Here is a 27,090-nt window from a genome sequence, read left to right on the forward strand (position 1 = left end):
CTCCTGTTTGCTGCGACCGAGCTCATCTTCTACTGGCTGGGAGTCTGGCCTCTAGCAGATGGCCCTGCACTCTGTGGCTGGCTATGCTCCCCGCAGAGACTTCTGCTCCTATCTAGTGGCCCATGCCTTTCCGCACGTACCCCATCAACCCTACGACCTGACAGAAGCGAAGCTTTTGAAGCTGGGACTACAGTCGAACCAAACCTAAATCAGTCGCGCCACTTGCTTGGCGGACTCCTCCGTAGACTATAGACATATGGCAGTCAACATTATGGAAGACAGACAGCTCTTTGTCCATCAGACAAAGAATATTAACGTTAACCATATTGAAATGGACAGACGACGCGATCATCTCGCTTGTGGAATGAAGCAAGGTGCAGATGCGACACGATGGATTTAACCGCCATTTGAACCCAATAGTCCCTCATTTAATAGTGCCTCGCTCGTCCAAACCGGCACGCTTCGTATTTACTTCCAGGATGTGTTGTTCCCGCGGGTAAATTGCTGGAACTTGGCCTGGCGGTTCATGTAGCAAGCTGCCAATGACGTTAGTGCAGGTACCAGCTTACAGTTGAACCCTTACAAAGCGAACAGAACTGTTTGTCAATATCCGAAAATTCCTATATGTATGGACTGCACCCCGAGATTTTTCTCCAAGATGCACTGGTCATGAAGCCATGAGGCATGACGACAAGCATGCAATCTCTGCCATTACTGAAGCTGCCGTCAACAGTCAAGACGAATACGGATGGTCGCCATGCTTTTCTGCTGTATTTTTTTCATTTACATCGGAACATGGACAATGTCTCAAACACCTTCAATCGACTATAGCTCAACGGGAGTCCCCGTCGAAAACGCGTCCCAAACAGGAATTGTTCTATCGAAATGACTACATTGACATGACCAGTCTGCATTGATACAATCATGCTTATTCTATTACTGCGATAATCGTTTATTTGTAGTTCTGCTCGTTGTTCACCTCGCAGTTTACCGTGTCTGTCACAGATTTTCCCCTTGTATTGTCTTCCTGATTACGAGTAACGCGAATCTGGTTGGGTATAAGACAAGCGAACTTGCTCCCTATACAGAGAGCAAAGCACAAGCGAACTTCTGCTATCTGTCTGATTCGTTGCTATTTATCCAGGTTCCCCGTTGACTAAAACACCTCGTACAACACAATGGACGGCCCATCAGTCAGCGAGATGACCATGTCGGCTCTCCACAAACTCAACGACTGTCTGCAACACGCAATGCTAAGAGAAAGGACAGAACAGCTGAAAGCCTACTTTGAGAAGAACTGGAGGCAGAAACTTCGAATCTGCGCCACCTCGAACGGGATCTATGATGACAGCGGGCTGCATACCGACGAATTCGTCCGGCCTCATGCAGTACAACGGTTGCGTAATTTGATCAAGGGACTGGATGATTGTATTGAGATTGGTAGGTACCTCCCACCCCAAGCGCTCTCCCCACTAACGGTATGGCAGTAACGAAGATGATTCCGAGTTGTCCTGGTCAGTTCAATGAAAGCGACGAAGATGACGAGTCCAAGGAATCCGAATGTGACGAGTCCGGCCCTAAGTTGGAACGGCCAGCAAGAATTGAAGGGTGGCCCAAACTGACAAAGGCACTTGGGAAAGTCCAGCTTCGGCTTGAGAAGCTCGGCTTACTGGCCGAAATGCTGGCAGACACCTACGACGACGCCAGATATTATGAAACCAAGGTCAAGTTCAAATATGAGGACTATGAAAAGCTAGACGACCCCGACTATCAGCATCACCGTGATGTAGATGTTGAGGAACTGCGCAGATTGAAGAAAGACCTGGTTCGAGAATACTATCAAGGGTATCACATCGACTTCCCGAAGTACGAAGCGGGCGATAGCCAGGAGTTACCCAGCGGTAAATCAACCCTGGCTTATCTTGAACAGGAAAATCGACAGCAGGCCCACCGGTTGATCTTCGCCACAATGCGCCGATACGTTCGGCTTGACTTGTCGCGAAAGGCAGCGGAGAAGCGGGCCACCGCCCGGGATGCTGATGGCACGGGAGACGCTCTATCTGAGGTCCCTCCGACGAATGAATTTCAACCCCAGCTGCCATCCACTGATGAAGTGAGACAGTTGAAGCTGGCCTCTCAGTCCAAGGCTCCTTCCGCGGAGACCCTTGAGGGTCAGGAGCGCACTTTTCATTGCCCATATTGTGGTGACATGCTACTGGAGTCCGATTCAGGGCGCACAGCATGGTAGTAAGTTATCGATATGATATAGAAGAACACATCAGCTAACATTACGAATAGTGAACATGTCAACCACGACCTACTCCCATTTACATGTCTCTGGCCCTGCTGCAAACAGTATGACCCCAAAGAGTTCGAGCACGTCGACGAACTGACCGCCCATCTCGAAGAGAGTTTTGGGACCGTCGAGCACTGGGTGTGTGATCCTTGTCTTGCTCAGGGAAAGCCGTGCAACAGTTGCGAGTTCCTGACCAAGAAAGATCTGGATAAGCACCTTGACACGGTCCATTGGAAGAAGGGCAAGGACGCGACTCCTATGATCCGGCTGGAGGTTCTCACCGAATGTCCGCTCTGCCCTCGGAAGCTCATCTATAAGAATCGGGGTCCGGATTCACTTTTGCCCCATGTTGCGAATCATATGGAACGGTTTACCTCTCTTGCCTTGCCGGAGTTTGGGAGTAAGCGATCTGACCCAGAGACTTGGGTTGAAGTGGATGAAGTAGCTCAGAAACTGAGCGAGTTGTAGTAGTCAAAATTAGTGCTTGGATTTATGTTTATATCAGAATGCAGTTACAATCTTTTAAAATATGCTCTATAAATTGCTACTTTATATGTAGTTACTCTCGCAGGACTAAGGAACAAGTATACCATCCATGAAAACAGGGTATCATTCAACATATCACATACCCAGATTATCCATGCGGAGGTCATCCCCACAGACGTAATGGCACTCCCCCGCCAACTTTATTCTTCAACCAAACCTGCTTTATTGCGGGGTCAAGCTTTAGACAGTAGACACGGCCAAGCCGAGTAACTTTATGCCATTGTGAGGAACTTGGAACGAACCAAAGAGGCACACCGTGACCCCGGAGATGTCCGATAGCAGTCTACAGTCATAAAGACTCTTTTAGGGTTCTACCCATATATAGATATTCAATCCTTTCACGAACTTCGTCGAAAAAAAAAAAAAAAAACCCATTTTTACCACCACCTCCTTTTATCTAAATGTAGATAAACGGTGAGTTGGGCTGTGTCGACATGGGAATAAGGGATGAGCGGAGTAAATAACTTCAGATGGTTGTTTTGATAGATATTCTTCGTGCGTGATAAGTCCTCCTCGAGATATAACTTTGAAAGTAAAAGGGATATATTATGGTATTGTGTGCAATAATGTCTAGGATGACCTTTGTTTCTTCTCTCTATCATGTCGCTCCTTTGTTCGCTCGTTTATCTCCATTACTACGTATAAAACCGTAATAAGGGTTAGCCATGAAACATCCTACTAGTTTATGTAATAATAACACAGCTATAGAATCATCCCAAGTCAAGCTAAACCAGTCCCAGTCAGTCAGTAAGTTGAAATAACATCCCTCACTCAACCTCCATCCCATCCTAAATCCAATCCCATTCTAGTCTAATCCAAATTAATCTGCAACCCAAGAGTCGCATTCAAAACCGAGTTACCATAGAAGAACTCCGTACTGCAGCAACACACATTAGCCAATCCCAACCAACATCACCCAACATCATCACCCCGAACGAAAAGAGGAAAATAACTCACCCCCCATTCCCAACATTCACATACGCCTCCTCGGTAAACTTCCCCAAATTCACCAACTCCACCAACCACTCCTTCAAATCCCCCTCAAAGGTGCCCTCGAACTGCGTATCCGGCAACAGGGAGCTAACAGTAACACCCGAATCCTCATTCACATCCTCATAGAGCTTCCACGAGGTACCGAAGAGGTTATCAATCGTGGTGACAGCCCCGTTGGTCCAGCCGATGGGGAGCTGTCCGCCTTCGTATTGCAGCCAGAGCATGAGTTCGTGCGCGGAGGTCGAGGTGCTGTCGCCTTTGGTGGGGGAGGTGATGAAGTCGAAGCAGACGTTTCCTATACCATATTATCATTATTAGTATAAGTATTAGTATGAATATTGGGAAGGGGGAAAGGTATGTATGTGTGTATGTATGTACCCTTAAAAGCAGTAGAGTTTGTTCTCGACCAGGTATATTCCGCAGGAATGGAGTCGATCGCGGAGATCTTGGTCTCCAGGTTCTGGGTGAGGCCGACGAAGGAGTATCCTTTGGGGACGTTGTTCCTATACAATCATATCGTTAGATATAGTGATGCTAGTATGGTATAGGAAGGGGGTGCTTACGTGCTCTCGACATATTCAATGTCAGTCACACTACTCCAGACGACCTCCTTGGTACCATTGGTGGAGGTGGTCATCTCGCCGTAGTCGGTGCATTGGGTGCCGACGATCTCGTCGGCGTTGTACAGCATGTTGTACACGATCCATGGTGAATCCTGCAGGATGATGTAGTCGTAGTCGCCGCAGAGGGAGGTGGAAGCTTGGGTGGTGGTGCGGGTGGTGAGGGCGGGCAGCGCCAGCGCTGAGGAGGCGAGGAGGGGGAGGAGGTTGGTTGGGTGGAACATTTTAGTAGATGTATATTTAACGAGTGACGAATAAGTGCAAAAGAATGTATGAATGAATGAGGAAACACGCCAGGTGTGAGTGAAGCTGCAGTTGGAAAGAACATGGGATAAGGCGCAGGTTATAACAGGTTAAGCTTAATATCGGGTGTTTCTAGATGAAACCTTCTGAAACTGCGGTGGGGAACGGGGTGGTCCTTACGATCGCATCATCGGAGTAGGTCTACAGAATACTAGGGAGTCATGGATATTACTATATCTTGTATACCGAGATGGATGGAGATGTTTATGACAAGCATTGATGAGGGTATGGTAGGTACAAACATTGTGAAAGGGTATATCTCAATAAGCACGGAATGTTTAGGGGAAAAGTACTATACTCGTCTTACTGACTATTGGTTAGATTACGGAAGACATAATATCGGCATAATATATCAGAGATGACAGTATGATATAGAATATTATATGTTCTCCATGCAGACTGTAGACACCTTATCTGACAACCCCCCTTAAGAGCAAGACCTGCCGTCCAGCCGGAGGTTGCCACAGCACATAGTCAATACTCACACTAAACACAGCATCCAAGCACACAAACCACCTCAGCTCCAAGCTGACGCGTACGGCTACAAGGATAGTTCGTAGCCAAAGACAGAGGGCAGAGGCCATTAAGCGAAGGCAACGGAAGCCAGTGTGGTATTAGGCAACGAAGGCAGCAAACTGCATAGTCAGCCGTACAGTAATACTAACTCACTCGCTGCATGCACCTGCGGCAGACAGATGATACCCGATGAACCCCGAGATCCAAGCAGGTTACATTCGCAGCCACGATTCGAGCATCGGGCGGGGACAATCGCCCAGCAGGAGGAGAAAAGAAGCCATTGCCAGGTCTTGGCGGGGACCGATGCCCCGATTCGGTATGGTGGGTCAGTTAGTCAGTCAGCAGGGAGTGAGAAGGCTGAGCTGAATGACTGACTGCTGCTGGGCAACTTGCATACTTGGTTACTCCGTGGAGATATACTGCGACAGCAAGTAAGACAGACATGTGTCAGGGCTGAAGATGAAAACTAGCAGTGTGATGGAGGAGTATCTACTAGTTAATCCTCCTCTAGCAAAATGGAGGAATGTGATCGACAATACCCAGCACCGCCACAAACCCATCGAATCTATTCTCTCAGACCCTTCGAGGTCACCCCTCCCGATATGGACTACGTAATGAAAGTACCAGTGCATCCAAGTGGGGAAGGGATCTCAAGAACAGGTTCATGCAATGTGAAGTAAATCACATCATGGGTCGCAACGGATACGATCGATCTTCTCGATCGGCAGCAGCAAAAAAAAGCAAATGCCCACGAGGCTGTGGCGCATGTCGATCAATATGTGGCGGTGCATTATGGAGGAGAGGGGTGATGAACGAGAACTTTTTTTCTTTCTATCACATCAATAGCTTTGTCCAGGATGCTTGGCTGGTCTCAGCTAGCCTAGATACAGTAGATACATTAGATACTGGAAGTGATTGGATGGAGGGATTGACCGAAGGAGCACCATCATATCTTAGTCCTCGCTGTTCCTGCCCTATAGGCCTATACTCGTCTCGGCCCCGAGACATCAATCCCCTCATGGTTCATCCATATCAAGCATAGTGGGATCGCTAGTTCATCCCGGCCAGATAGCCGATCTAAGACAATTCACATGCGTGGGGGGCGTTTGACCGGTGAGACTACGATCTGACCCAAATATTGGTCCAGACTGACTCGCCCTAGCAGGGAATACGATCAATAGCGCGGGAATACAAAGGCCAATGAGATAAACTATTACTCTAAACACCGTAATCTGTATGCCAGCTATACACAAACCATGACGCCACCAGATCAACTCGATAAACATGTACACATCCTCGTTCATACCCTCCTGGCCCCCCTCCTAGCACCCATGTCGCGGGCTGAGTCCACTGGTATCCGGCACCCGGTCTCGGTAGGTTTTCGTAGCAAAGTCGAAGAACCGATCGACATCGGCCGTATTCGAGGCCACTCCAAAGGATACGCGGATGGCCCCTCCTGATGGAAGTCGGCCCATGCTGATGTAGGTCTCCAACGGGATCAGACCTTTGCGGAGACGACGTCGCACGCGCCGCAGTGGCCGCGTGTCGATCCCCAAAGCCTTCTCGGCAGGCCCTGGATTACAGAAGCAGCCAGTACGCAAGGAGATCGCGGCGGCTGCTGATTCCTGCGCCACGAGGCGCTCATCCACGATATCGCCCTTGGCGTCGAGAAAGTTGAAGCAGATGGTGCCGCCTCGACGCTTGAGATCGGTGGGGCCATAAACTTCGGTCATCGGGGAACCATCACTGTGTCGGAGGTCGAGCAGCCGCTGGAGGAACCAGCCCGTCAGGCAGCGCACTCGAGTGGAGATCATGGACATGTTCACGCGCTCCAGCCATTCCAGACCCACCTGCACATCTGGAATGGACAGGAAATTCAAGGTGCCATCCTCGAACCCGGCCTCGTCAGTGGCCATGACGTGCCAGGTGAGCGCGACGCCTACCGTCTTGACTGACCCACCGGAGAACCAGGGTCGTGAGAGGCGACTCAGGGCATCGCGGCGGGCAATCAGACAGCCTAGGCCGGTGGGGTAGCCAAAGAGTTTGTACCAGCTGACCATGATGAAGTCGGGCTGGGGGTTCTTGTCGGACAGATCCAGCTTGTTGGTGGGAAGATAAGCCGCGGCGTCTAGGAGCACGTCGAAGCCACATTCTTGAGCCAATGTCACCCACTCAAGAGGATGGCGGACTCCACTGAAGTTGCTCTGGGCTGGATAGGCAAATAGTCCCCGATCACGGGCTGGACGGCCTCCTTTGGTCAATGCCAGCCGATCCAATCCCCACTCCCACCAATGGCCTCCAAGGACAGATGCCAGAGTAGCTGGGCTGACTCGGAGGTCCGGAGACTGCACAGGCACGTAGACCGTGCGCGCATGCTTTGCTCGGGCGTACTCCCGGATCCCGTTTACAGAGTTGTGGTTGTCTGCCGTCAAGACGAACTGTTTGTGTCGAGAGAAGGGGTACGATTCGCCCACGAGACGCGCTGCTCCCGTAGCATTCTGGGTGAAGATGACGGTGTACGTTTCGGGAGAGGCATTGAAATAGGAGAGTACATGGGCGCGCGCCTGCTCGACGAGCCGAGTAGAGTTTTCGCTAGTTGGACTGGCGGAGTGCGGGTTGCCAAAGGCCTGCTCCGTGAGGCGTGCGTTATGGGCATGATACTGTTCCTTGGCAGCAAGGCCGGAGCCGGTGTAGTCGAGGTATGTGTGACCCCGTTCATCCAAGTAGCTATACTGGGTCTCCCGTAGACCATCCAGAGGTGTCGTCTGGGCGTATTCGGGGAAGCTATCAAGAATGTTGCTCATTTTGTGTAACTAAGGGAGAATATAAAAGAGGTTATGACCAGTGATTTCTGGACGGAAATTGAGTTTGGCTGAGGAAGTAGGGTAGTGATGCTCACAGTCAAGGTCATTTGTTGGAGATGGTGTGATGGGTATCACAGGAACTATATAGGCAAGAGGCAAGTGTTTGAGGGTGACAGAGGAGGTGGGGATAGACAGACAAGCAACATGCCAAGTTACCATCTACAGTCCCTGTCCAACATCAGCTTTCGTCTTGCTGAAAATGGAAACATGATGGAACGGGCCCAGGTGAACAGCTCCTGCTGGACACAGCTCGGCCTGAAGGAAGGGAAGGACACAGCTGGCGCCGAGTGCCTGAACAGGCCATGGCTGGAGATGTGACAGCCAGTGAGTGGTGCCCTACAGGACAGACAAGTGTCTGGTCCATAGCCACTAGAAGCACTAGACGCTCTGATCGACCCCCCATGATGCTGTCAGATGAACTCTCCTCCGTCAGCCTCAAGCTAACACGAACGGTCTGTTCACGCCCCATGGTTCGTGCTACCCTGTCCCCTTCTTCCCCCCAGTCAGGTTGCTGCAAGCCACCTTCACAGCAGATGAAAAGTTTCCCTTGTACGGTCTCTGCTGCAGGTCCCAGTCACATCCGCTGCGTAATCCCTGAGCCATCGCCCCATTCCCAACAACGGCCCTGTCATGGCATCTTTCCCACATCTGAGGATCCCCTGGCGGCTACAACCGACCGTCTCTTCATGCCAACCATGTTGTCGTCGGAGATGGTTACGCCGAATTTGCCACCAAAGGACTTTAGACAAGCAGAACTGGGCTGGCTGAGGGCTGGCTGAAGGCACTCCAGCTTTGAGTCCCATCACATCTGCCTGCGAACTACAGACCAGATCGAGTGGACCAGCAGGATGCGATCGACACACCCACGCGCCCATCAACGATCACAGTTAGTTTACTAGATCAGCCAGCGACTTGATCAAGTCCTACCCATCTTGGCAAGACCCCAGAGTGGAATACAGCTGTTCGCGCTGATGGAGGCGGAACAAAGACATTATTGAATCTACGCACCCTCGAGAATGAGCCGACAGCCAATCAGGTGGGCGGATGCTGTTAGCGATCCGAAGTCAAGTTTCTCCGAATGCAGCAGAGGCTACGCTATCCGGAACCCCGTGCACTCGAGCGTACTAGTCAAACTTTCTCACAGATAGCGCACGAGTAACGCGGCTGATTGATTTTGAAGGAGGGGGAGGGGACATCCCCTCCCAGCGTCATCTCGAGGCTCAGCCATACTCCCTCGCGCTGGCTTGCCTTCCTGGGGGAGAGCCAAGATAGAATCTGACATGCGAAGAACGGCACAACCTGAATTTCTCTCTTCACATGTGAGAATGTTCGGTTGAGGCTCTGCCACCCCGGGGGATTTCTCCTCAGTCTGACGGGGATGCGACCGTCCATCCCTCCTAGTAAGTAAGTAATCCTACCTTAGGGACGGATCTATCGGGACTGTCTACAGCCATACAGCCACTATTTTGTCGGCTAAATGCCATCAACCGGTTGCCCAACGTGCATGCCTGAGTGGAGGGGCTATGTCTCCAGGAGAGGATCGGTTCGTTGACGATCTAGTCAACACATCAGCTATCTGGACTGCATATGTGGGGCAAGAATTGGTGGAAGGCCGTGCGGCCCTTGATCAGCAGGGTTGGCGTTGGTGGAAACTGTGCGTGTGGCTGTCGCGAATGAAGTTGGGACGAAGGATGGAAGGATGGACGCAAGAAGGAGGGCTAAATGAGAAGCAGAAGATCACGCGGTGGAGAGGAACGAAGAGGGACTCCGGCCCGACCCGCCATCTCTCTTCTGTCTTCAAGTATGGAGTACAACATTTTCAACGACTTGGAAGAAGCTATTCCAACTGCAAAGGGATAAGCATTACTGGATGGATCATAATAGCCTAGTGCCAACACCACTCTACCGATTTATCCATGTATGCCTAACTATAGGATGCTGAGGCTTTCCTACCCCACCAGTTCCTCAACATCGCAATTCAAAATCAAACCTCTACGATTGAACCTACTCCATGACGCCTACGTCAGTCGCAGTAGGCCAAGTAGCCAAGATTGTGAATCTGGCCATGGCTCCATTGGCCTATCTAATTTGCGACCGTATCTGGATTTCAATGGTAGCGGTCAGAGATAGTCCATTTAAAGCCGAGACACCCATGCTCCCTGAGCTTTTTAACCACCATGGCGAAGTTCATTCGTGTGATGGACAGAAATATCCTCCATCACTTTATTATTTGTCAAAACCCCTGGTCGCATTGAAATCTGGACTGATGTGCTGCAAGGATGACGCGCCATTCAAATAACAACCACGTGGGTCAGGGTTAGAAAGGGATGCGGACATACTACGACTGTCAGGGACAACTCAATATCTCTCATCTGAATAGGAGTCCAAATGGTATGAGCAGCACCAGGCACGATGCCCTGTGTGACTAGTATACACGTTGACGCAGCAGGTCTGGGCTAGAACCTGCTACACGAACGGCCGGAGCTAAAAGTTGCTGAGAACGCATAAAGATGCACACAGCAGAGACGACGATAACGTCGCGAACCTTAGATCAACCCTCCTATCAGACTTGCAGATGCTTATGCTAGCGCCGGAACTCTCGGTTGTCAACGCGCCCATCGAGGTATCACGAGGACAGTGGATTTGACGGCGTCAACCACGATGGAAAAGGGGCGAATCCCCTACCACCTGCACATTTCCGCAACTCTTCAATATGCCTATGCTTTTTACCACACGAGAGGGTCATAGTGGATTGAATGAAATGCTTTTGGAAGGGATTTGGGTCTCAATTACAATGACCGCACCAATAGGAATCGCCCATCCATCTCATGGCCGGAAATGCAAATCAATCACAACCTGGACCGGCTGCAGCTGCAGGGGATTATAAATATAGAAGAGAATAAATCACTTGCGGTGGGTTGTAGACGATTCGAGATGGCATGAGATTGCTCCACAGCCTATGGGTGCACACTATTGACTAGCACCTGGTTCCTAAGATTGATATCCAACCCGCCTAGGGCAAAAGTGAGAAATACTCGCCTGCAGCAGAATAACCTCACTAATCTCTGCAAATAATTGATAACCCGCTCAAGTAATACAAGACAGACATCTCCCATCAGAATATAGCCTTAACGGGGCGGGATGACAGGCGCTCATGTTACGCATGCAGTAAGCCTCGCAGCCACGCCCGCAGCACAGCAAGCGCACAATCCACAATTCCACGAATAACATGTGCTTCATATGATAACCCAGAAAAGGGCCTCTGGAAGGTCGCCGATTCGGGAAATTATGAGCATTGCGGATGATTGGTCGAGACGATAACATGTCGGATTATTTGCCCACCCAATCCATGACTGACAGATGAGCGGCGATAAATATAGGCCTGTAACTAGTGTCGGTTGATTTGTCATTCTCTAATTGTCTTCTGGACTTGATGTAGTTATGCAGTGTGAAGGGGTCAACTCTTTCACATGCTCAGTCTAGTTAGGCTCTTCTCTCGTGCGTACTCGCGTGCATGTTGGCCTTATAGTTTTCCTCCCAGACATGGATATTGCAAGTAGTTCCAATTACCGTACTGCAGCTCATAAGACTTATTCATCTATCAAGTTAACGCCAATAGGATAGCCATCTGAAGCGAGCTCCCGAATCCCATATACCCAAAGAGTGCCGCTGCGAACCCTAACATTTGATGTGATATCATAGATTTCTAGGTGTCTAAGGACATCCTTTCATGTATCATTTAACTCCATCCGTTCCTGTCCATGGGCGTGAAGAACTTCCAACGTAAGTGAGATATTAATCGGCCCAGGTTGCTTTGAACAGTATATCCTGCTGAAAGATACTATCTAACACAGTATATATATTGTATACTCCGCTGTTATTAATCTACTGTGACAACTTTATAGGAATATATAGAGCATGTAGGTCTGACTGTTCCATATCACCACCAGAATCTTGCCTCAACGTCGCAAGAGTGTACCATAAATCATATCCTGGCCATGAGCCAGGAAAGAGAATCCATAAGACAGGAAGCGAATTGAAAGAACCGAGTTCAGTTTCTATAAGAAAGTAGAACCATGCTCAGGCATATCTGAGCACTCTCATCCCTCGGCGTCGTTTGTGTCCGCAGTGTGGTATGACGCATGTTGACTCAATGCGATACGAGATGTCTGCCAGGATCCTAACTTGGTTGTTTTAACCAGCTTGGCATCCAGTGAATGGAAAGATGAGAATCCCAGCTTTTGGCTCACACATATCCCGACTGCCTGACTTGTTACTTGTCAGATGGCAGAACGATCTTCTTATTACCCTCGTAGTCATCTGCGTCGCAGTTCTTGTGAATAGACGTGACTACGCATGACGTCCGAATTACCATCATGTATACCGACTGTATGATCTCTTACTCCGAAGAATTCATCATTGAACTGCTTATCATAACGGTATCCCCAGGCGTTTCATGACTGCCGAGATGTAACTGTAGCAAGCGAACCAAGGACAGCCAAAACTTAATCGAGCCTTGAAAGAGAAGATTATGCTTTCGGCGAATATCATGATTGTGGAGCCAAGATACTCACCACGGCACCAGCGGCCGGACTTAAGAGCAAATCCGAAGGGCCCTCCAACATCGGTCCCCGTTCTTTGTTCCGAGATGCACCACAGGCTCGTCTCGCTGCTCGGTCTCCGCGCCTCCGCAGCAGCCGGAATACGAGCTGCTCCTTTATCCCTACAAATTGCAAGGAATCGTGCGCTACCTTGCCATAATTCCTCGCAATCACAGAACCAAACCAAACCATCTCACCAGAATGTCCAAACTCCTAGTGGTAGTAGGCGCCACCGGCCAACAAGGCCACTCCATCATCCAGACCATCCTCTCCGACCCCCAATTAAGCCAGGAGTATACCATCCGCGGCACAACCCGCGACCCCAACAGCCCACAGGCACAAGGCCTAGCAGCCAAAGGCATCGAAATCGTTGCCGCCGACTTCAACTCCGATGAATCACTCCTCCGCGCCTTTACAGGCGCACACACCATATTCGCCAACCACCCAACCATCTACGACGGCCACACCTACGAGCATGAAGTCACGCACGGCCGCGCCCTAATCGACGCGGCGGTCGCAGCGAGCGTGCCATTCTACATCTATTCGACGCTACCTAGCATCTCCAAGATCAGCCAAGGAGAGCTGAAACACGGCGGGCATTTCGACGGCAAAGAGGAAGTCGAGCAGTACATCCGGACGCAGCCGATTCGGAGCGCCTTTGTGGCGCCGGGATCATTCATGTCGAATTTCCATCATAGTATGGCCCCGCGACGCATGGAGAGTGGTGAGTATGCGTTGGTTGCGCCGGTTCCGGCGCATGTGAAGTTACCTCTGATTAATACGGGGGATGATTTGGGGAAGTGGGTGAGTGCGATACTGGCGGATTTTGAGCAGTATGAAGGGATGGTGCTGTCTTGCGCTACGGCGTTGTATAGCTTTGAGGAGATTGTGGAGACGATGAGTCGGGTGGAGGGGAAGACGGTGGTGTATCGTGAGGTGCCGGTGGAGGTGTGGCGGATGTATTTGCCGGAGTTGATGAGGGATTATATTGTGGATATGTTGAGGTTTTTTGAAGGTTATGGGTATTATGGCGATGGGACGGAGGAGAAGGTCAAGTGGTCGGCGGAGCAGGCGAGGGGGAAGTTGACGACGTTGGAGGGATATTTGCGGAGATATCCATTGAATCTTTAGTGGACTGATGTATGGGATGGAGAGTATGGTGGTGCTGGATACTAGTATAAACCACCGGTGCAACTCAGGTAGCACACTATGTTAGTTCATAGATCATTTCGAAAGGGAACACTTAAGATCAGGATACAGACATCTCTACCACCTCCATGCAAATTCAACCGTATAAACCTCTCACACTAGCAACAAACCTAAGTATACTTAAGTATGTCCATTCATACCCACCATCCCAATCTCAATAATCGAATCCCAACTCCCCTCCGGTCTCTGAATTCCCAGAACCCTCAACCTCTGATCCGCCAAAGCAACCACCCCCTCCCAATCCTCCCTACTCCGTTCCTGCGTATTCAGCATCTGCAACATGGTCACGTCGACATTCCTATGCAGTCAGCACACACACCTACCCCAAAAGAATAAGAAGAACAAACTCACCGCATATACCTCTCCTGCACCCGATTGACAACCCCCGGACGAACAGTCACCACCTCCACCAAGACTATCCTACTACTCCTCTTCATCGCCGGAACCAAATTCCTTAGAATGCGCGCCGCATTCTCATCCGACCAATTATGACAGACATGGCGAAGAAGATACACATCAGCGACAACAGTCTGCGTCACGAAGAAATCATGCGCCTGAAAGGAGACCCGTTCACTCAGATGAGAGGGCAGTGCAGCACGCCCTTCCTCAACGGTATGTTTATAATCCTGGACCACGAAGGAGAGATTCTCGTATGCGTTTGCGAGAGCAATGCTCAGGTAGCCGGAGGAGCCTCCTACCTAACCCATCATGAGTCTCCTAGATGGAAGAAAAGAGAATGAAGAAGACTTACATCAACAACCACCCCCCTCCCCAACTCCCCCCAGTTAAACCCTCCAACCACCCACCCCAAATCATGTCCCCCATCCATCCCCACCGCCTCCATCGCACCTCTAAACCGTCTCTGCTTATCGGGCCTCTTCTCAAAAAACTCAAACACACTCTCCCCACCACCAATAGCAATACTAAACGCACTATCTTCTGCTCTTCCCAGTTCCCCTTCCCCCTGACCCTGGGTATGAGTACACCTCTCCAACGCCTCGGCAAGCTTCGCACTAGTAGGAAACACCTCCTCCACCGAATGTCCAAACCAATCATAAAACGGAGCATTCGTGACAAGAGCAGCCGATGACGCCGTATGCGCGACACGATCCGCCTCCGGCTCATAGAAGATCCCATTCAGGAATGATTGGCGGAGGAGGAGTCTCAGGGTGCGTTCCGGGAGGTGAGTTTGGGAGGATAAGCTGGTGTAGCTGATGCTGGATTTTAGGGGAATTAGGAGTGGGATGGAGAAGTGGTAGAGGGATTGTTGGACTGCGAGGTCAATTGTCTATTTTTTTTTTGGTTATCAGGTTAGAAAATGGTGTTAGTGGGGTTAGTGGGGGAAGGGAGGGGGAGGATGTGGTACACTCCAGCATAGTTCGCGGACGACTTGTGCAGGACCCAGGGCGTAGTTGCGCAGGGTTTGGGTGTCTTCGATGAGGGATATACGGGCTGATTCCACGGCAGGGTCGTTATTTGGGTTGGGGAAGTCAGGGGATGCGGTGGGAGAAGTAGATGGTGTTGGTAGGTTGTGCGATTGGAGATGCGCATCGAGGAGTTGCGCGTTGGCGGTGATTCGAGCGGCGAGGTCGGTGAGAGACATCTTCTCTAGATCAGTATATCCGATGATAGTTATAGTAAGGACAGTGAAAGTGCAAGTGGCATCAACAGCTACAGCTATATATAATCTCCAGTTACACACGCATGGAGAATTGGCATCCATGGTAGGGCTTGCGCACTCTCGGCATCCGAAGGAACTCATCAGATTGGACTAATGCCCCTGTCTGTACGCAAGGACATCCGGCTTCATTGGCAGTCTTTGTGCTATCTGCCCATGCCAAGTCAGCGACAGGGGTAAAACCAGCTTGACGTATGCAGTGCGACAAAGAGCAGTTCAATTCAGAAGGTCACCGGACATTATGCCAACAGCGAGTATTCCATCAGCGTATCCATGTCTATATACTCCTATGGATTACGAGAATAAGCTCCCTACAACAAAGCTCGACGTAGAAACCGCTCAAACGCTTCCATATGCTCCCCCGAGTCCATCATCGAGAAATGATTAACCTCATTGAGAACCTCGATCCGCAGGTTATCTCTTCCCAATAGTGATGCCCACCCATCCCCGCTAAAGTCCGTTCGATTCTCAATCAGCCAGACCATCTCACGCGGGTCATCCGGCCGTCGCTCCGGCCGAGGGCTGCTAGCATCCTTGCAGATTCCGTCGCGCGCATACATAATGTGAGTCTCAATTGACCCTCCAAAGGGTTGGATCCGATATGCGTCCAGCAACCGGATAAAAGCATTAAAGTGTGGAATCAGCCAACTAGGTGGCGGCTTCCCGCTGGTCCCGAAAAGGCCGATGCTTTGGAAGAAGTCGTACATTCTCTTAGGAGGGTTCTCCATACCGATTGGGTTCGGTGAGTCGATAAGAATGAGCTTGGCCGTAGTCTGACCATCTTGCGCGAGCTGGCGTGCGGCTTCATATGCGCAGATTCCTCCTGCGGACCAGCCGCCGAGATAATACGGTCCGTTCGGCTGGCGTCGGCGCACTTCCAGAAGATACTTTGTCGTCAGTTCCTCGAGACTGACTGTCATCTGCTCCGGGGTCTTCATCCAAGGGCAGTTCAACCCATACGCAGCTGTGTCGCTGCCAAGCTTAGGCAGAGCGGAGTAGGAGGTGGCTGAGCCAGATCCATCGGGGAAGAGGAACAGTATCTTTTTTGCTGTCTTGGTCTTACCCCAGAGCAGGATGGAAGTGGCTTGTGGACCCTCATATGGATCAAAAGCAGGCCTAGAGAGCATACGCTGGGGGGAAGGCTTCGGGCTAGCTTCCGGACCAAGTGCCTTACCGACCTCTTCCAGGTTGTCCTTCTCCATCAGGATATTCGATGGCAAGGTTATGTCGTATGTCTCTGTTATTGTGCTCACGATGGTAAGGGCGAGCAGCGAGTCCACACCAACATCAGAGAACGCTGTGGTGGGCGTCAGCTCATCGATTGACACGCCCGCTTCCTGGGCGATCGTGCTCCGCAGTATGTCTAATACAGACACTTCCAGTTCGTGCTCCGAAGTTGCAACTGTCTCGTAGCTTGATCTATCGTCCTCAGTACTCCCTTCCAAGGAAGAAGTGAGCTGAGAAGAATCATCTTCGACCGCAAAAAAGCCGATCAGATCTTTTGGAGTAGGATAGTCGACGAACAGTGAAGACGGAACATCAACATCTAGCTCCTCTTGAATCCGGCCGCATATAGTCAAGGATAGCAAGGAGTCAATTCCATAGTTGGCAAATTCTTCATTTGGCCCCAAGTCCGCCGGCCCAACGCCCGCTTCCTTGGCGATGATGGCCATCACGCGCGCTGCGATACCACCCGTTGCAGCTATCGGCGCCTTGGATGGCTCACGAGCTGCCGTAGATGGTATAGCACTTAGGCTAGGTTTCAGGCACTCTGATTGAGCTTTGATCGGGGTCGTTGTTCGTCGCGCTTCTTGTGTCCTCTCCGCGAGGCCAGACGGGGTCTTAGGGGGCAGCAGTCGGTCAAGGACTCGTCTAGGGACTCCTTGGAACTATAACCATTAGCCTTGGATCCCAGCTTAGAATGAGTGACCACTTACTCTAATCCCTTGATATACTGCCACTACTGCCTCGCCCTCGAAAATGTACGTGTCACCCACGTAGGTCGTTCCCGTCTCCAGCTGCATGCGATTATACACCTGGTACTGCTTGCCCTTGGCAAACCGCACCGCGCATCGCATGCGCTCCCAGCCATGGTTGATGAAAACCTGTTCCTTGGAAGGACTGGCATCACTGGAATTCATGATAAATCCGGCAATATGCCCCAGACTATCTATCCAGCATGGATTGAACACGAAACCGGCTTCGTCGATCTGGAAGGAGACCTTGGCCGTGGCTTCAAGGTTGTCACTGTCTAGAACCACCTCCTGCATTCCCTGGTAGCTTGTGTCATATTTCACGAGAGTAGCAAACAACTGGTATGCCAGGCGTCGCTTAAGCTTATGTGCATCTCCTTCCTCCGCGCTGTTATATAGAGAAGCAATTCGACTGCGTACCAAATGGGCGTGACGTTTCCAATCCGCCAGCCAGGTCTGAACCTGGTCGGTGATTTGTACCACAAATGCAGCATGATCGGCAGTCTTTTTGCCGTTGTGGTCGACACTATACAGCCGGAAAGAAATTTCTTTTCTTTTCCAGTCTGCTGATGCAGACACACGGAAGAGCTGCGAGTCATAGTCTGGGCGAGAAATCAACGGGTTCTGCACCTGCATATCGGCGACATCCAGCCCGACCGTCTCACTGTATTTTTCAACTGCTTGCAACATGTGTTGTGTAATAGTTATGCCAATGTCGGCGTAGAGAGACTAAACGGTGTCAGCATATTACACTATCATTCCACACAACTACCTACCGATGGACATAGCATTGCGCCATTTACGATATGACCAGCCAAGACTGGCGCCAGCCTTGTGTCGTGAATATCTGACTCGGCCAAAAGGTTGGAAGTTTCTGGACCGTCGTTCTGTTCGAGGATCCTCTGGACGGACGGAGACAGATACTGGGGAACACGTGCATACTCCATATTCAAAGACACTGCTTGCTGAGCAGGAACCAAACCTTCGCCTTTCAGGAGGCAAAAATTGTTCCTGTATGGAATCCAGTAGTTTTTCAGATCCCAGTCATACCGTGGTAATTGGAGTACCTCGCGATAACCAGCCACCCCGCGATGATACTCGGACCACTGGATATCGATGCCATGGGAGTACAGAACCTCCAGACTGGCAGTTAATACTGTCCAAGCATCCGAACCTTTCCTAAGGGATGCAGTTGTGACGCTTTTTGCACCCAGTATGCCCTTGATCATACCTGAGCATGCTGGGTGCGAGCCGATATCCACCCATATAGTCCTGTCGTTAACGAGACCAGTCTCCTCTGCTACCTCAACAGCTCCCTGGAAGTTGACTGGCTCACGACATGCCTTCTGCAAATAGGAAGCGCTGATAGTCTCCAGCTCGCCAGCGGCAACGACCCTGCTCAACAGAGGAGAAATGTAAGGAATCGACGGACTGCGGTATTCAACCCCCGCAGCAATCCTCTCGAAGTCATCCAGAATTGGATCCACTTGTTCGGAGTGAAAGGCATACGGTATGTCAAGTTGGAGACTCTCGATGCCTCGAGACGTCAGCCAGTCCTTTAACTGTATCAACTCTTCAACCGATCCGCTCACCACATTGCTAAAAGGTTGGTTCAGGCAAGCCAGAGCGCACCCCCTGTTACGTAGCTCGCCCTGAATACAATCTACCGACCCCTTCACTGCCAACATAGCGTGGGTCCGTGGGGTAGTCCGTTCCATTAGCAAGGCAGCCCGAGCACCCACCAAGCATATGACACTCGAAACTGTAAGGACACCAGCAGCGTACAGTGCAGGGTATTCACCGAGGCTGTGGCCGATAGTTGCAGATGGAACAACCCCTAGGGACCTCCAGTAGTTGCATAGTGCCATCTGTATGCAGACCAGGGCCAGATGGGCCACCGTGGGCGGTGCTTGCTGGTGATCTACCAGGCTACCATCAACGAGAGGCAAGAAGCTCGGAAACCCCAGCTGGCTCGCTATCTCGTTGAATCGTGTGACGTCCTCCCTGAACGAGGGCACCGTGTCGTAGAATTGCTTGCCCATGCCGACATAGAGGGTACCCTGTCCAGTGAACGTCATAACAATGTTTGGCAACTTCCCCGGTGGGGGGACTGGCCTGTGGCTCTCCAAGCCAGGCAATATCTCTTGCATTCGGTGTAGAATTTCCCCTGTATCAGAGCCCGACACTATGACCCGATAGTTATGGTGAATTCGTCGGGCAGTGGTAGTATAGGATAATGACGACAAGGATATATCTGGATAGTGCTCCAAGTATACCATGAGAGCGCCTATATTCCCCTTGAAAGATTTGATTGTTTTCGCTGTCACTGTCACTACATGCTTGGAGCGTGGGTCCACGGCCGAGCTACTCTCTCGGATTGGTGCATCTTCGAGGAGCATGGCGGTATTGCCTCCGGCTGCACTGAAGTTATTCAAAAATACTGTCCGCTTCAATTGAGGCATCTGTCCACGAGTCCAAGGCGTAGGCTGGAATGGGATATGCACATTTCGCTGTGCCAGGTCAAGAGGGTAGGTATGGTTTATCCGAGTCTTGATGCCACAGTGCGGTGGGATCATATCATTCCGCATCATCAATAGGACTTTGATCAGAGATGAAACGCCCGATGCAGACTCGGCATGTCCCATATTAGCCTTTGCTGTACCTAGATACAGAGGATTCTGTCTACGCATATTAGGCGCAAATACAGATAGCACCGACTTCATTTCGGTGGCATCTCCAGCCTGAGTTCCTGTGCCGTGCATCTCGACATAGCCGACATCCAGAGGGTTGACTCCAGCATAGCGCATGATCCGGTTGAAAACAGTCGCCTGGTCGCCTTCAAAGGGTCGCGTGATGGAGTCTGTTCGACCACAATGGTTGGAGTATGCGCCACGGATAACGCCAAAGATGGGATCGTTGTCTTCGAGAGCATCCTCCAAGCGTTTGAGAATAACTGTCCCAACAGCGTCCGAGCGACAATACCCGTCTGCCTCATCGTCGAAGGCATTGCAGTTGCCTGTATCCGTCAGTCTTGATCTCACACTGAGACTAGGCAGCACCAACCTTTGGCCGTCAAAAAATGCCCCCTATCCAGTCCACAGAAGTTATCAGGGTTCGTCAATACATTCACGCCCCCTGCCAAAGCAGTGTCGCATTCACCCCGCCATAGATAGGCACACGCTGTCTGAATCGCCGCGCAGCTGGAGGAGCATGCCGTATCAATACTCAGGCTGGGGCCACAGAACCGGAAAAAATAGCTGAGCTGTCAGCGCCGAGTATTCCAGCCATAATGAAGAAGCCATACCTGATCCTTCCCGGAATGAAGGCGCGATTGCCCCCGGGGATAAAGTATGTATCAACATTTTGCCCGCTATTAACCTCGCGCCAGTCATCACTAGTCACCCCATAAAACACCCCGATGCGATCCCCCTGGGTAGACGGAGTGGTATTCGGCACCAGTCCTGCCATTTCCATTGCCTCGTATGCCGTGGTGACCGCCAATCGCTGTGCCGGATCCGCATTCTCAGCCTCCCGGGGAGACATATTGAAGAAGCGAGCGTCGAACACTCCAGGCTCCTTGATAAAGCAGCCATATTTGACGCGACTGGTGTTCTTGGTCTTGCCCGTGGGATCATAGTGGGCCTTCCAGTCGAATCTATCCTCAGGGATGGTGCGATGCACGTCTCTGCCGGCTAGAAGCATCTCCCAGAATTCTTCGTTGGAGTCAGATTCCGGGAAGCGTCCAGAGAAGCCAATAATGGCGATGCTTGATTGTGAGAATTTGCCCGTTGGGCTCGATGGAACAGAGGGAACAGGCCCATCCCCAATGGATTGCACGAATTTGACTTCGAGGAATAATTCTTCTGATAGAGCTGAGCTGAGGAGTGACCCGCTTCTGGAAGAGACCTGGTTGATTACACAGTTGGTGAACTGGCTCTGCTTCAACTCCTGGGAAAGAGATGCAGTGATGCGATTCCAGTGGAGAGGCTCACAGAGGGCTTCTTCAACGGCTCGACACAGCAGATTGCGTAGATCAGACCCTGTGACAACTGCTCCGGAAACAGCGGAAATGACTTTGGTCCGCTGCGTGTACTTCAGCAGTGAGGAGTCGTGGAGTTCGTCTACAATAACATCCGCATCGGCTTTCCGGAAGAGATGTGGCGCGTGATATGGCAGCTCAATCGGAAGGAATGAGTGCTTCCAGGGGCAGGAGGAAACAAACCGGCCCAGAAGGCGAGGAGGACCACTGATTGAAACATTTGTTCGACTGACTGAGCTGAGGTATAGACGAGCAACAGGAGGCAATCCCTGTGATTGTAAGCTGCTGATTCACGAGCATTTGACTTGACACACCTGCTCAGCGTTAAAGCTCCGAATTGCACTTGCTGCTTCAGGCTCACTGGCCCCGACGATAGCAGTCCATGACTTCTGAGGCTCCTCTACAGTGAGGTCAAGATCACTTCGCAGAATCAGCGATCGCAGCGCCGTCCGGAGCGCAACAGTGACGGCTTCAACCGCAGCAGGGACAAGCTCTGCTAAGGTTAAAGAAGTTGCAACTGCAGCAGCAGCAAAAGCCCCCGTGCAGGCCCCAATGAGGAAGGTACTTTCTGGTGCAGGATATGTCTTCCCTGCTTGTCCGTAGTGCCTACATAGAGTTCAGGATCATGCATTGGCCAACACGTGGCAACAAAACTTAATGACTCACCTAATAAACTGTCCAAGCTCCGTCGCACATAGCAGAGGCAACTTTAATGCTGGAGCCGCATAGCAACCTCCATGCTGGGCCAGCAAATCGATAAGAGTAGTGAATGAAGGGAACCATTCCTGCTGATGAAAGGGGAGTTTTCCCACATGTCGCCGCAGCTGGAACCCAACCCGATCAAAGAAATCGGTGAGAACTGCATTGTCCTTGACGTGCAGTAACGAATGTAGCGTCGACTCAAATGGTACCGTCTGATCACCGAAGACGAATACTTCGGCAACTGTCTCCATTCTGCTCATGCTGAAGGTGTCGGTTTTTGTGCTCGATTCTTCCGGCATTGTCCGAAGGACCATATTCATACGTTTGAAGAGCTATTGCCTTTGAAGCAGAGTGAAAATGTTCCTTCTATGGGTGGATCGGTATCTGGATGAGCAATGTATTCATAATGCTCGAAACGCTGTTCACCTGGCACTCGGTAGCTGGTATCCTAGCATAACACGAGAGGACAGGGGTAGTGTCCCGAGTACTGCTGACACTGTGGATATCAGTGATCTAAGAAGGTCTATATCCCGGTAGCAAGTGCCCAAGCAACGATCGAATGATGTCCAAACATGCGCTATCAGCTCGGCCTTGGCTTAGGATATTTCGCTTGAGAGGCGTCGCTGACGACGCAGATACGGGTCATGCTCGGAGGGTTCTTGCGAAACGCGAACAGGCTCCGGATTCTCTTCGTGCCATGGCCACGGTTAGAGGAGTGGGCAGATACTGATTATCCACAGGTGTGGTACAGATGAATGATCCTGCAATGTTCATGTCCCGTAGCTGCATTGTCACACTTGATGGATCAGTCACCACCTGCAACATCTGATCTAGGGGCAAACTGAAGCTCATGGTATATAATACTTCCCTGCAATATAATATGATTGAAGGAATTCTACACATGGTAAGAACATGGAAACAGTATTGAAAAAGGAATACTTTGGATTGCATCTAGTCTACGGCCAACCGCAGTCTGCATCGAGGGTTCCGGCTGCCCAATTTTAAACATCGGCCATAGTACTTGCTTGAGCATTCGCCACTACCGCTCTAAATCCAGCGTCTCTAGACTATCTCTCCGTCTACAATATGACACTCCACCCAGCCAGTCACGAATAGAGTTCTGTTTGAGTCGGCAAAATTCTCATGATCAGGGAAAATGACCTCCTTATAGTAGGGGTCATTCCGAGCGCGGACATAATCCTCCACATCGCGAAACATGATCTGAGCCAAGCAGTCACAATCAGACGTATGTCCCTCAGGCAGATCCCCAAAGATACGTTTCATCATCTTTCTCGTCTCCGAGGTGTTGTGCGTCTAGCAACGTCAACTGCTGTTACCATCCATAGTGCATCAGTAGACCTACCAGAGTGTATCTGACAATACCCATTTTCACAAGATGATTCCTCACCAGAACGGCATGGTGCTCACTTAGATAGCGATGATACTCATCTTCAGGCATACCAGGCTTGCGATAGCCATAGATTGTCAAAGCATAGAGGCGTTCAGCAGCCATTGTAGACACGGTAATAATGGGTTGCGATAGGATGTAGAACACAAATCGTTGAAGTTACATTTCAGTAAACGTGAGCATCTCCAACTTAAGGCGATTCCACGAATAGTCGGAAGGTAATACTCGGTCTCCGAGGCAATTCCACATGCTTCCGCGGAGCACAATGACAGTATTAGACCGGGAGAAAGTTCGGTGCCCGCGAAGCGACATACGCAGTTCGGGGAACACAGATGCCATCATGTCGGAATCGCCGTCAGATGATCGGATCTCGTACAGATCTCTCAGACTTGCCACCGGCATTGATGTTATCAGGACAATCCCTGTCTGTTAGCCCTAACGGCGTCTCAATGAGAGCTATCTTACGATGTACGGCTGTCAGCCTTACGGTCTGGTTCGGGCATTTCGACACATGCTCCCATGGTATCACATCTGACAATGGCGCAAGTGGCTTGGCTGATGTCCTCCCATCTACCGTGTGGTTTGTTGATCATTGTAGTAGCCATACAGTAGCCTACAGTAGCTGATTGTGATATTATTCAAGTTAGTTTGATACCAGTGGTCACAACCTTTACGTCAGTAGGTCTCAGCGCTAAGTCTTGTGCTATTCCTCGGGTCATGACCAGGGAGCAGACAGCTGCTCCTCCTTTGGGTGAAATAGGAGTAATTCTTCGCTTGTATCTAATTCTATTTCAATTAAATGAGTATTCTTTGGCATCCCAAAGCTCTAGTATCCTTAAATCAGCTGAGGGGTGCTTTGTAACTATATGTGGTGGTAATATAGCTGCACCATTTCGTGCTACCCAACGCAATGCCACCAGAAGAAATCGCCGTTTAGGAAGTAATTACGACGTTGATAGCCCGAATTCCAAACGTGGTTCTCCAGCCCATGCAGCAGATGTGTCTTCCCTCAGTCACCATCAATTCGCAGCAATATCTTTTGGCTGCATCTTCTCATGCTCGTCCACAGACCCTCGATCATGCCCACTCATCGGCCGGAACCCTTGTCGAAAGACGGGACTCTCACGGACCTGTTCCCAATCATGCAGCATATACCCGTTTTCGACCGAGCACTTGACCTCTTCGCGACCACGGGGAACCATCTCCGCTTCGTACGCAGTAATAGCCTCCTCCAGGGTAGCCGTTCCAGCCACCACATTCTGAATGCCAGCCAGGAGATGTGATGTATCACATATGCAGTGGTTAAGGCCCTGTCCTCTGTCTGATCATCCAGATCATACCATCATCAGTACACCAAAATCCCCAAGGGTATATATGGCATCACTTACACGGCGGCATCGGATGCGCCGCATCTCCAACCAACGTCAACCTTCCCTGCCGATTATCCCACGGCTGAGTAACCCAGTAGCTGATATCGGCTTTATGAACCTGCGTATCATCCGGTATCCATGTAAATGAAGACCGAGCCGGCTCAGCCAGACTCTGAGCCTTCTCGCGGATCATGTCTAACCTCTCGCGATAAGTGGCAGGCTGACCGTGGTCCATGAACCAGGCCATAGCCAAATGGAAGATCCATGATTCAGGATGATCCGGGCCATCCGGCATGCTCGAGACTGACAGAATCAGCAACTCATCGAAAGGACGTAGACACAATATTGATACATACTAGATTGGAACGCATGATACGACCGATCGCTCAAAGCCAGGTAACTCGTCGGAAAGCGCTGCCTCACATACCGTGCTTTCTCCGCATCATTGTATGTAACCGTCATATTAGTATGAAAGATCGGAAAGCGACTCACAGCCGCCTTCTCAGCCGAGCCCATGGCGAACTCACGGACCTTGGAGCGAGGTCCATCCGCACCGATCAGGATAGTTCCAGGCACCATGGAACCATCAGCAAAGAAGGCAACGACCCCTTTTCCGCTTTCAGTAAATGCTACATCGATCAGATCCTTCCCATATTGGACGTCAATGCCCTTGCTACACAGATCCCGCATCTTACTGCGCGGGACCCGCAGGCCTTTGGCATACGGCACACCCGCAATCAAATGGCCAGTTTCCCCGTGGATAATGGGGTAGTTTCCGCCGGCGTCCAAGGCAACGTCTGGGTTGCACGAGACGGATTCCATGTGTGCGAAACGGTCGGCGGGGAGAAGGTCGCGCAGACGGTCAAGGGACCAGTGGATAGCCATGGTCCATTCATTGCTGCGGTAGTTCATCGACACTTCCTTCTCGAAGATGGAGTAGCGGATGCCGGCCTGCAGCAGGTTAGAGAATCACTGTTACCCAGGGAGGGGTAATTGAAGAGATCAGGACGGCGGGGTGGTCAAGCTCACCTTCTTGAGAGACTGTGCGAGGATGAGGCCTGTGATACCTGCACCGATGATGAGGACGTGTGCGTCCTCTGAGTTTGGGACGGTCATGTTGGACGTGAGTCTGTGTGCAGTGGTTCGATGATACTGTGATGAATGTGACAGAGGGGAAGGATTGATGGTAGTATAGGAGTACCCATCAGGCAATGGTCTGTTCTTGTATCTCATCTGGGCCTGGGGGATATCACCTGATTCAGCCACATGCCATATTCCATACTTTCTGCTTGTGTATCAAAAGTAGCAACATTTGCTGTATACGGGTATTTTCTGGCGATATACCAGTCAGAGTTGTTGTACGACGGAGGCCGTCTCCAACCGTGCCGCAGAAGGCCGACAGCCTGCATACTTACACGGCCATGTGCCTTGTTATGAGAAGTAGGTTATCAGGTATGCCTTCTAATTATCTAGCTATAGTTTGACTTCTATTACGGTAAAGTATTGGGACGCTAGAGTTTGAGCTAAACTGTGCTCCGTATTAGTCGGCCAAATATACTACGATTACATATCAACTGTTCTATGAATTAGTGTTGCAGGGCAAGAAATTCAAGTTCATTGGCGTTATTCTTGCTATCTAGACTGGCCAATTCGATGAATGGATCAGAGACAAAAACTAGCTGATCCCCGACTTCCTTGATTTTCGGTAGGTCGAATATAGTGACAGTTTACATCTTTGGAGGCGTCACCCCCCTGTGTCAGAACACAGACGTTGATACCAGCGCCACTCTCATCCATGGCCTGATAATGGCCTAAATCGCAATGCTGACAAGCTGGCAGGTCTCACAGACCTCGGGGTCCGATCTCTGCAGCTGACTACATTTACTTTGGTGCTTGCTTTTTCTGGAAGAGGACGGAGCGATCACTCGAGTTACTCAATTAGGCTATATCAAAATCATGCTGATACACATGT

At 50.7% G+C, this 27,090-nt stretch overlaps 9 protein-coding genes across 9 annotated transcripts; 3 read left to right on the forward strand and 6 right to left on the reverse strand.

Annotated features, from left to right (window-relative positions):
• Positions 1–1,178: 1,178 nt before the first annotated feature.
• On the forward strand, positions 1,179–2,765 carry ASPBRDRAFT_185828 (uncharacterized protein; the record flags this gene model as incomplete). The annotated part of the gene is made up of 3 exons (XM_067620054.1): positions 1,179–1,440; positions 1,488–2,247; positions 2,299–2,765. 3 exons carry the CDS (start codon positions 1,179–1,181, stop codon positions 2,762–2,764), a joined length of 1,488 nt encoding a protein of 495 aa, XP_067475244.1.
• An 887-nt stretch (positions 2,766–3,652) lies between these two features.
• On the reverse strand, positions 3,653–4,679 carry ASPBRDRAFT_134657 (uncharacterized protein; the record flags this gene model as incomplete). The annotated part of the gene is made up of 4 exons (XM_067618631.1): positions 3,653–3,719; positions 3,800–4,130; positions 4,214–4,338; positions 4,399–4,679. 4 exons carry the CDS (start codon positions 4,677–4,679, stop codon positions 3,653–3,655), a joined length of 804 nt encoding a protein of 267 aa, XP_067475245.1.
• A 656-nt stretch (positions 4,680–5,335) lies between these two features.
• ASPBRDRAFT_660552 (uncharacterized protein) lies at positions 5,336–6,540 on the forward strand. Its single transcript, XM_067628642.1, has 5 exons — positions 5,336–5,400; positions 5,486–5,607; positions 5,711–5,885; positions 5,920–6,387; positions 6,437–6,540. Exons 3-4 carry the CDS (start codon positions 5,734–5,736, stop codon positions 6,314–6,316), a joined length of 549 nt encoding a protein of 182 aa, XP_067475246.1. The 5' UTR covers positions 5,336–5,400; positions 5,486–5,607; positions 5,711–5,733; the 3' UTR covers positions 6,317–6,387; positions 6,437–6,540.
• Positions 6,541–6,569: 29 nt separating this feature from the next.
• ASPBRDRAFT_47529 (uncharacterized protein) lies at positions 6,570–8,168 on the reverse strand. Its single transcript, XM_067625868.1, has one exon. It carries the CDS (start codon positions 8,076–8,078, stop codon positions 6,597–6,599), a length of 1,482 nt encoding a protein of 493 aa, XP_067475247.1. The 5' UTR covers positions 8,079–8,168; the 3' UTR covers positions 6,570–6,596.
• Positions 8,169–12,889: 4,721 nt separating this feature from the next.
• On the forward strand, positions 12,890–13,993 carry ASPBRDRAFT_47532 (NmrA/HSCARG family protein). The gene has a single exon (XM_067625869.1). The coding sequence runs from the start codon at positions 12,941–12,943 to the stop codon at positions 13,868–13,870; it is 930 nt and encodes a 309-aa protein (XP_067475248.1). The 5' UTR covers positions 12,890–12,940; the 3' UTR covers positions 13,871–13,993.
• A 75-nt stretch (positions 13,994–14,068) lies between these two features.
• Positions 14,069–15,551, reverse strand: ASPBRDRAFT_58574 (uncharacterized protein; the record flags this gene model as incomplete). The annotated part of the gene is made up of 4 exons (XM_067627925.1): positions 14,069–14,246; positions 14,300–14,646; positions 14,700–15,236; positions 15,315–15,551. The coding sequence occupies 4 exons, from the start codon at positions 15,549–15,551 to the stop codon at positions 14,069–14,071; spliced, it is 1,299 nt and encodes a 432-aa protein (XP_067475249.1).
• Positions 15,552–15,937: 386 nt separating this feature from the next.
• On the reverse strand, positions 15,938–22,639 carry ASPBRDRAFT_199700 (type I polyketide synthase; the record flags this gene model as incomplete). The annotated part of the gene is made up of 7 exons (XM_067621360.1): positions 15,938–17,515; positions 17,564–18,328; positions 18,376–20,615; positions 20,663–20,856; positions 20,904–21,907; positions 21,953–22,244; positions 22,305–22,639. 7 exons carry the CDS (start codon positions 22,637–22,639, stop codon positions 15,938–15,940), a joined length of 6,408 nt encoding a protein of 2,135 aa, XP_067475250.1.
• Positions 22,640–23,402: 763 nt separating this feature from the next.
• Positions 23,403–23,853, reverse strand: ASPBRDRAFT_134525 (EthD domain-containing protein; the record flags this gene model as incomplete). The annotated part of the gene is made up of 2 exons (XM_067618616.1): positions 23,403–23,654; positions 23,704–23,853. The coding sequence occupies 2 exons, from the start codon at positions 23,851–23,853 to the stop codon at positions 23,403–23,405; spliced, it is 402 nt and encodes a 133-aa protein (XP_067475251.1).
• A 914-nt stretch (positions 23,854–24,767) lies between these two features.
• Positions 24,768–26,234, reverse strand: ASPBRDRAFT_134728 (FAD-dependent oxidoreductase; the record flags this gene model as incomplete). Its single annotated transcript, XM_067618641.1, has 4 exons — positions 24,768–25,069; positions 25,137–25,421; positions 25,475–26,069; positions 26,148–26,234. The coding sequence occupies 4 exons, from the start codon at positions 26,232–26,234 to the stop codon at positions 24,768–24,770; spliced, it is 1,269 nt and encodes a 422-aa protein (XP_067475252.1).
• Between the last annotated feature and the right edge of the window lie 856 nt (positions 26,235–27,090).

This window comes from Aspergillus brasiliensis, assembly GCF_001889945.1.
Source record: "Aspergillus brasiliensis CBS 101740 unplaced genomic scaffold ASPBRscaffold_14, whole genome shotgun sequence".
Taxonomy (NCBI): domain Eukaryota; kingdom Fungi; phylum Ascomycota; class Eurotiomycetes; order Eurotiales; family Aspergillaceae; genus Aspergillus; species Aspergillus brasiliensis.

Bases quoted from the DNA above. Each gene is read 5' to 3' on its own strand.
- ASPBRDRAFT_47532 (XM_067625869.1), top strand. From the start codon at position 12,941: ATGTCCAAACTCCTAGTGGTAGTAGGCGCCACCGGCCAACAAGGCCAC.
- ASPBRDRAFT_47529 (XM_067625868.1), bottom strand. From the start codon at position 8,078: ATGAGCAACATTCTTGATAGCTTCCCCGAATACGCCCAGACGACACCT.
- ASPBRDRAFT_660552 (XM_067628642.1), top strand. From the start codon at position 5,734: ATGAAAACTAGCAGTGTGATGGAGGAGTATCTACTAGTTAATCCTCCT. The intron at 5,886-5,919 runs GTAATGAAAGTA...CAAGTGGGGAAG, and splicing joins CCCCTCCCGATATGGACTAC to GGATCTCAAGAACAGGTTCA.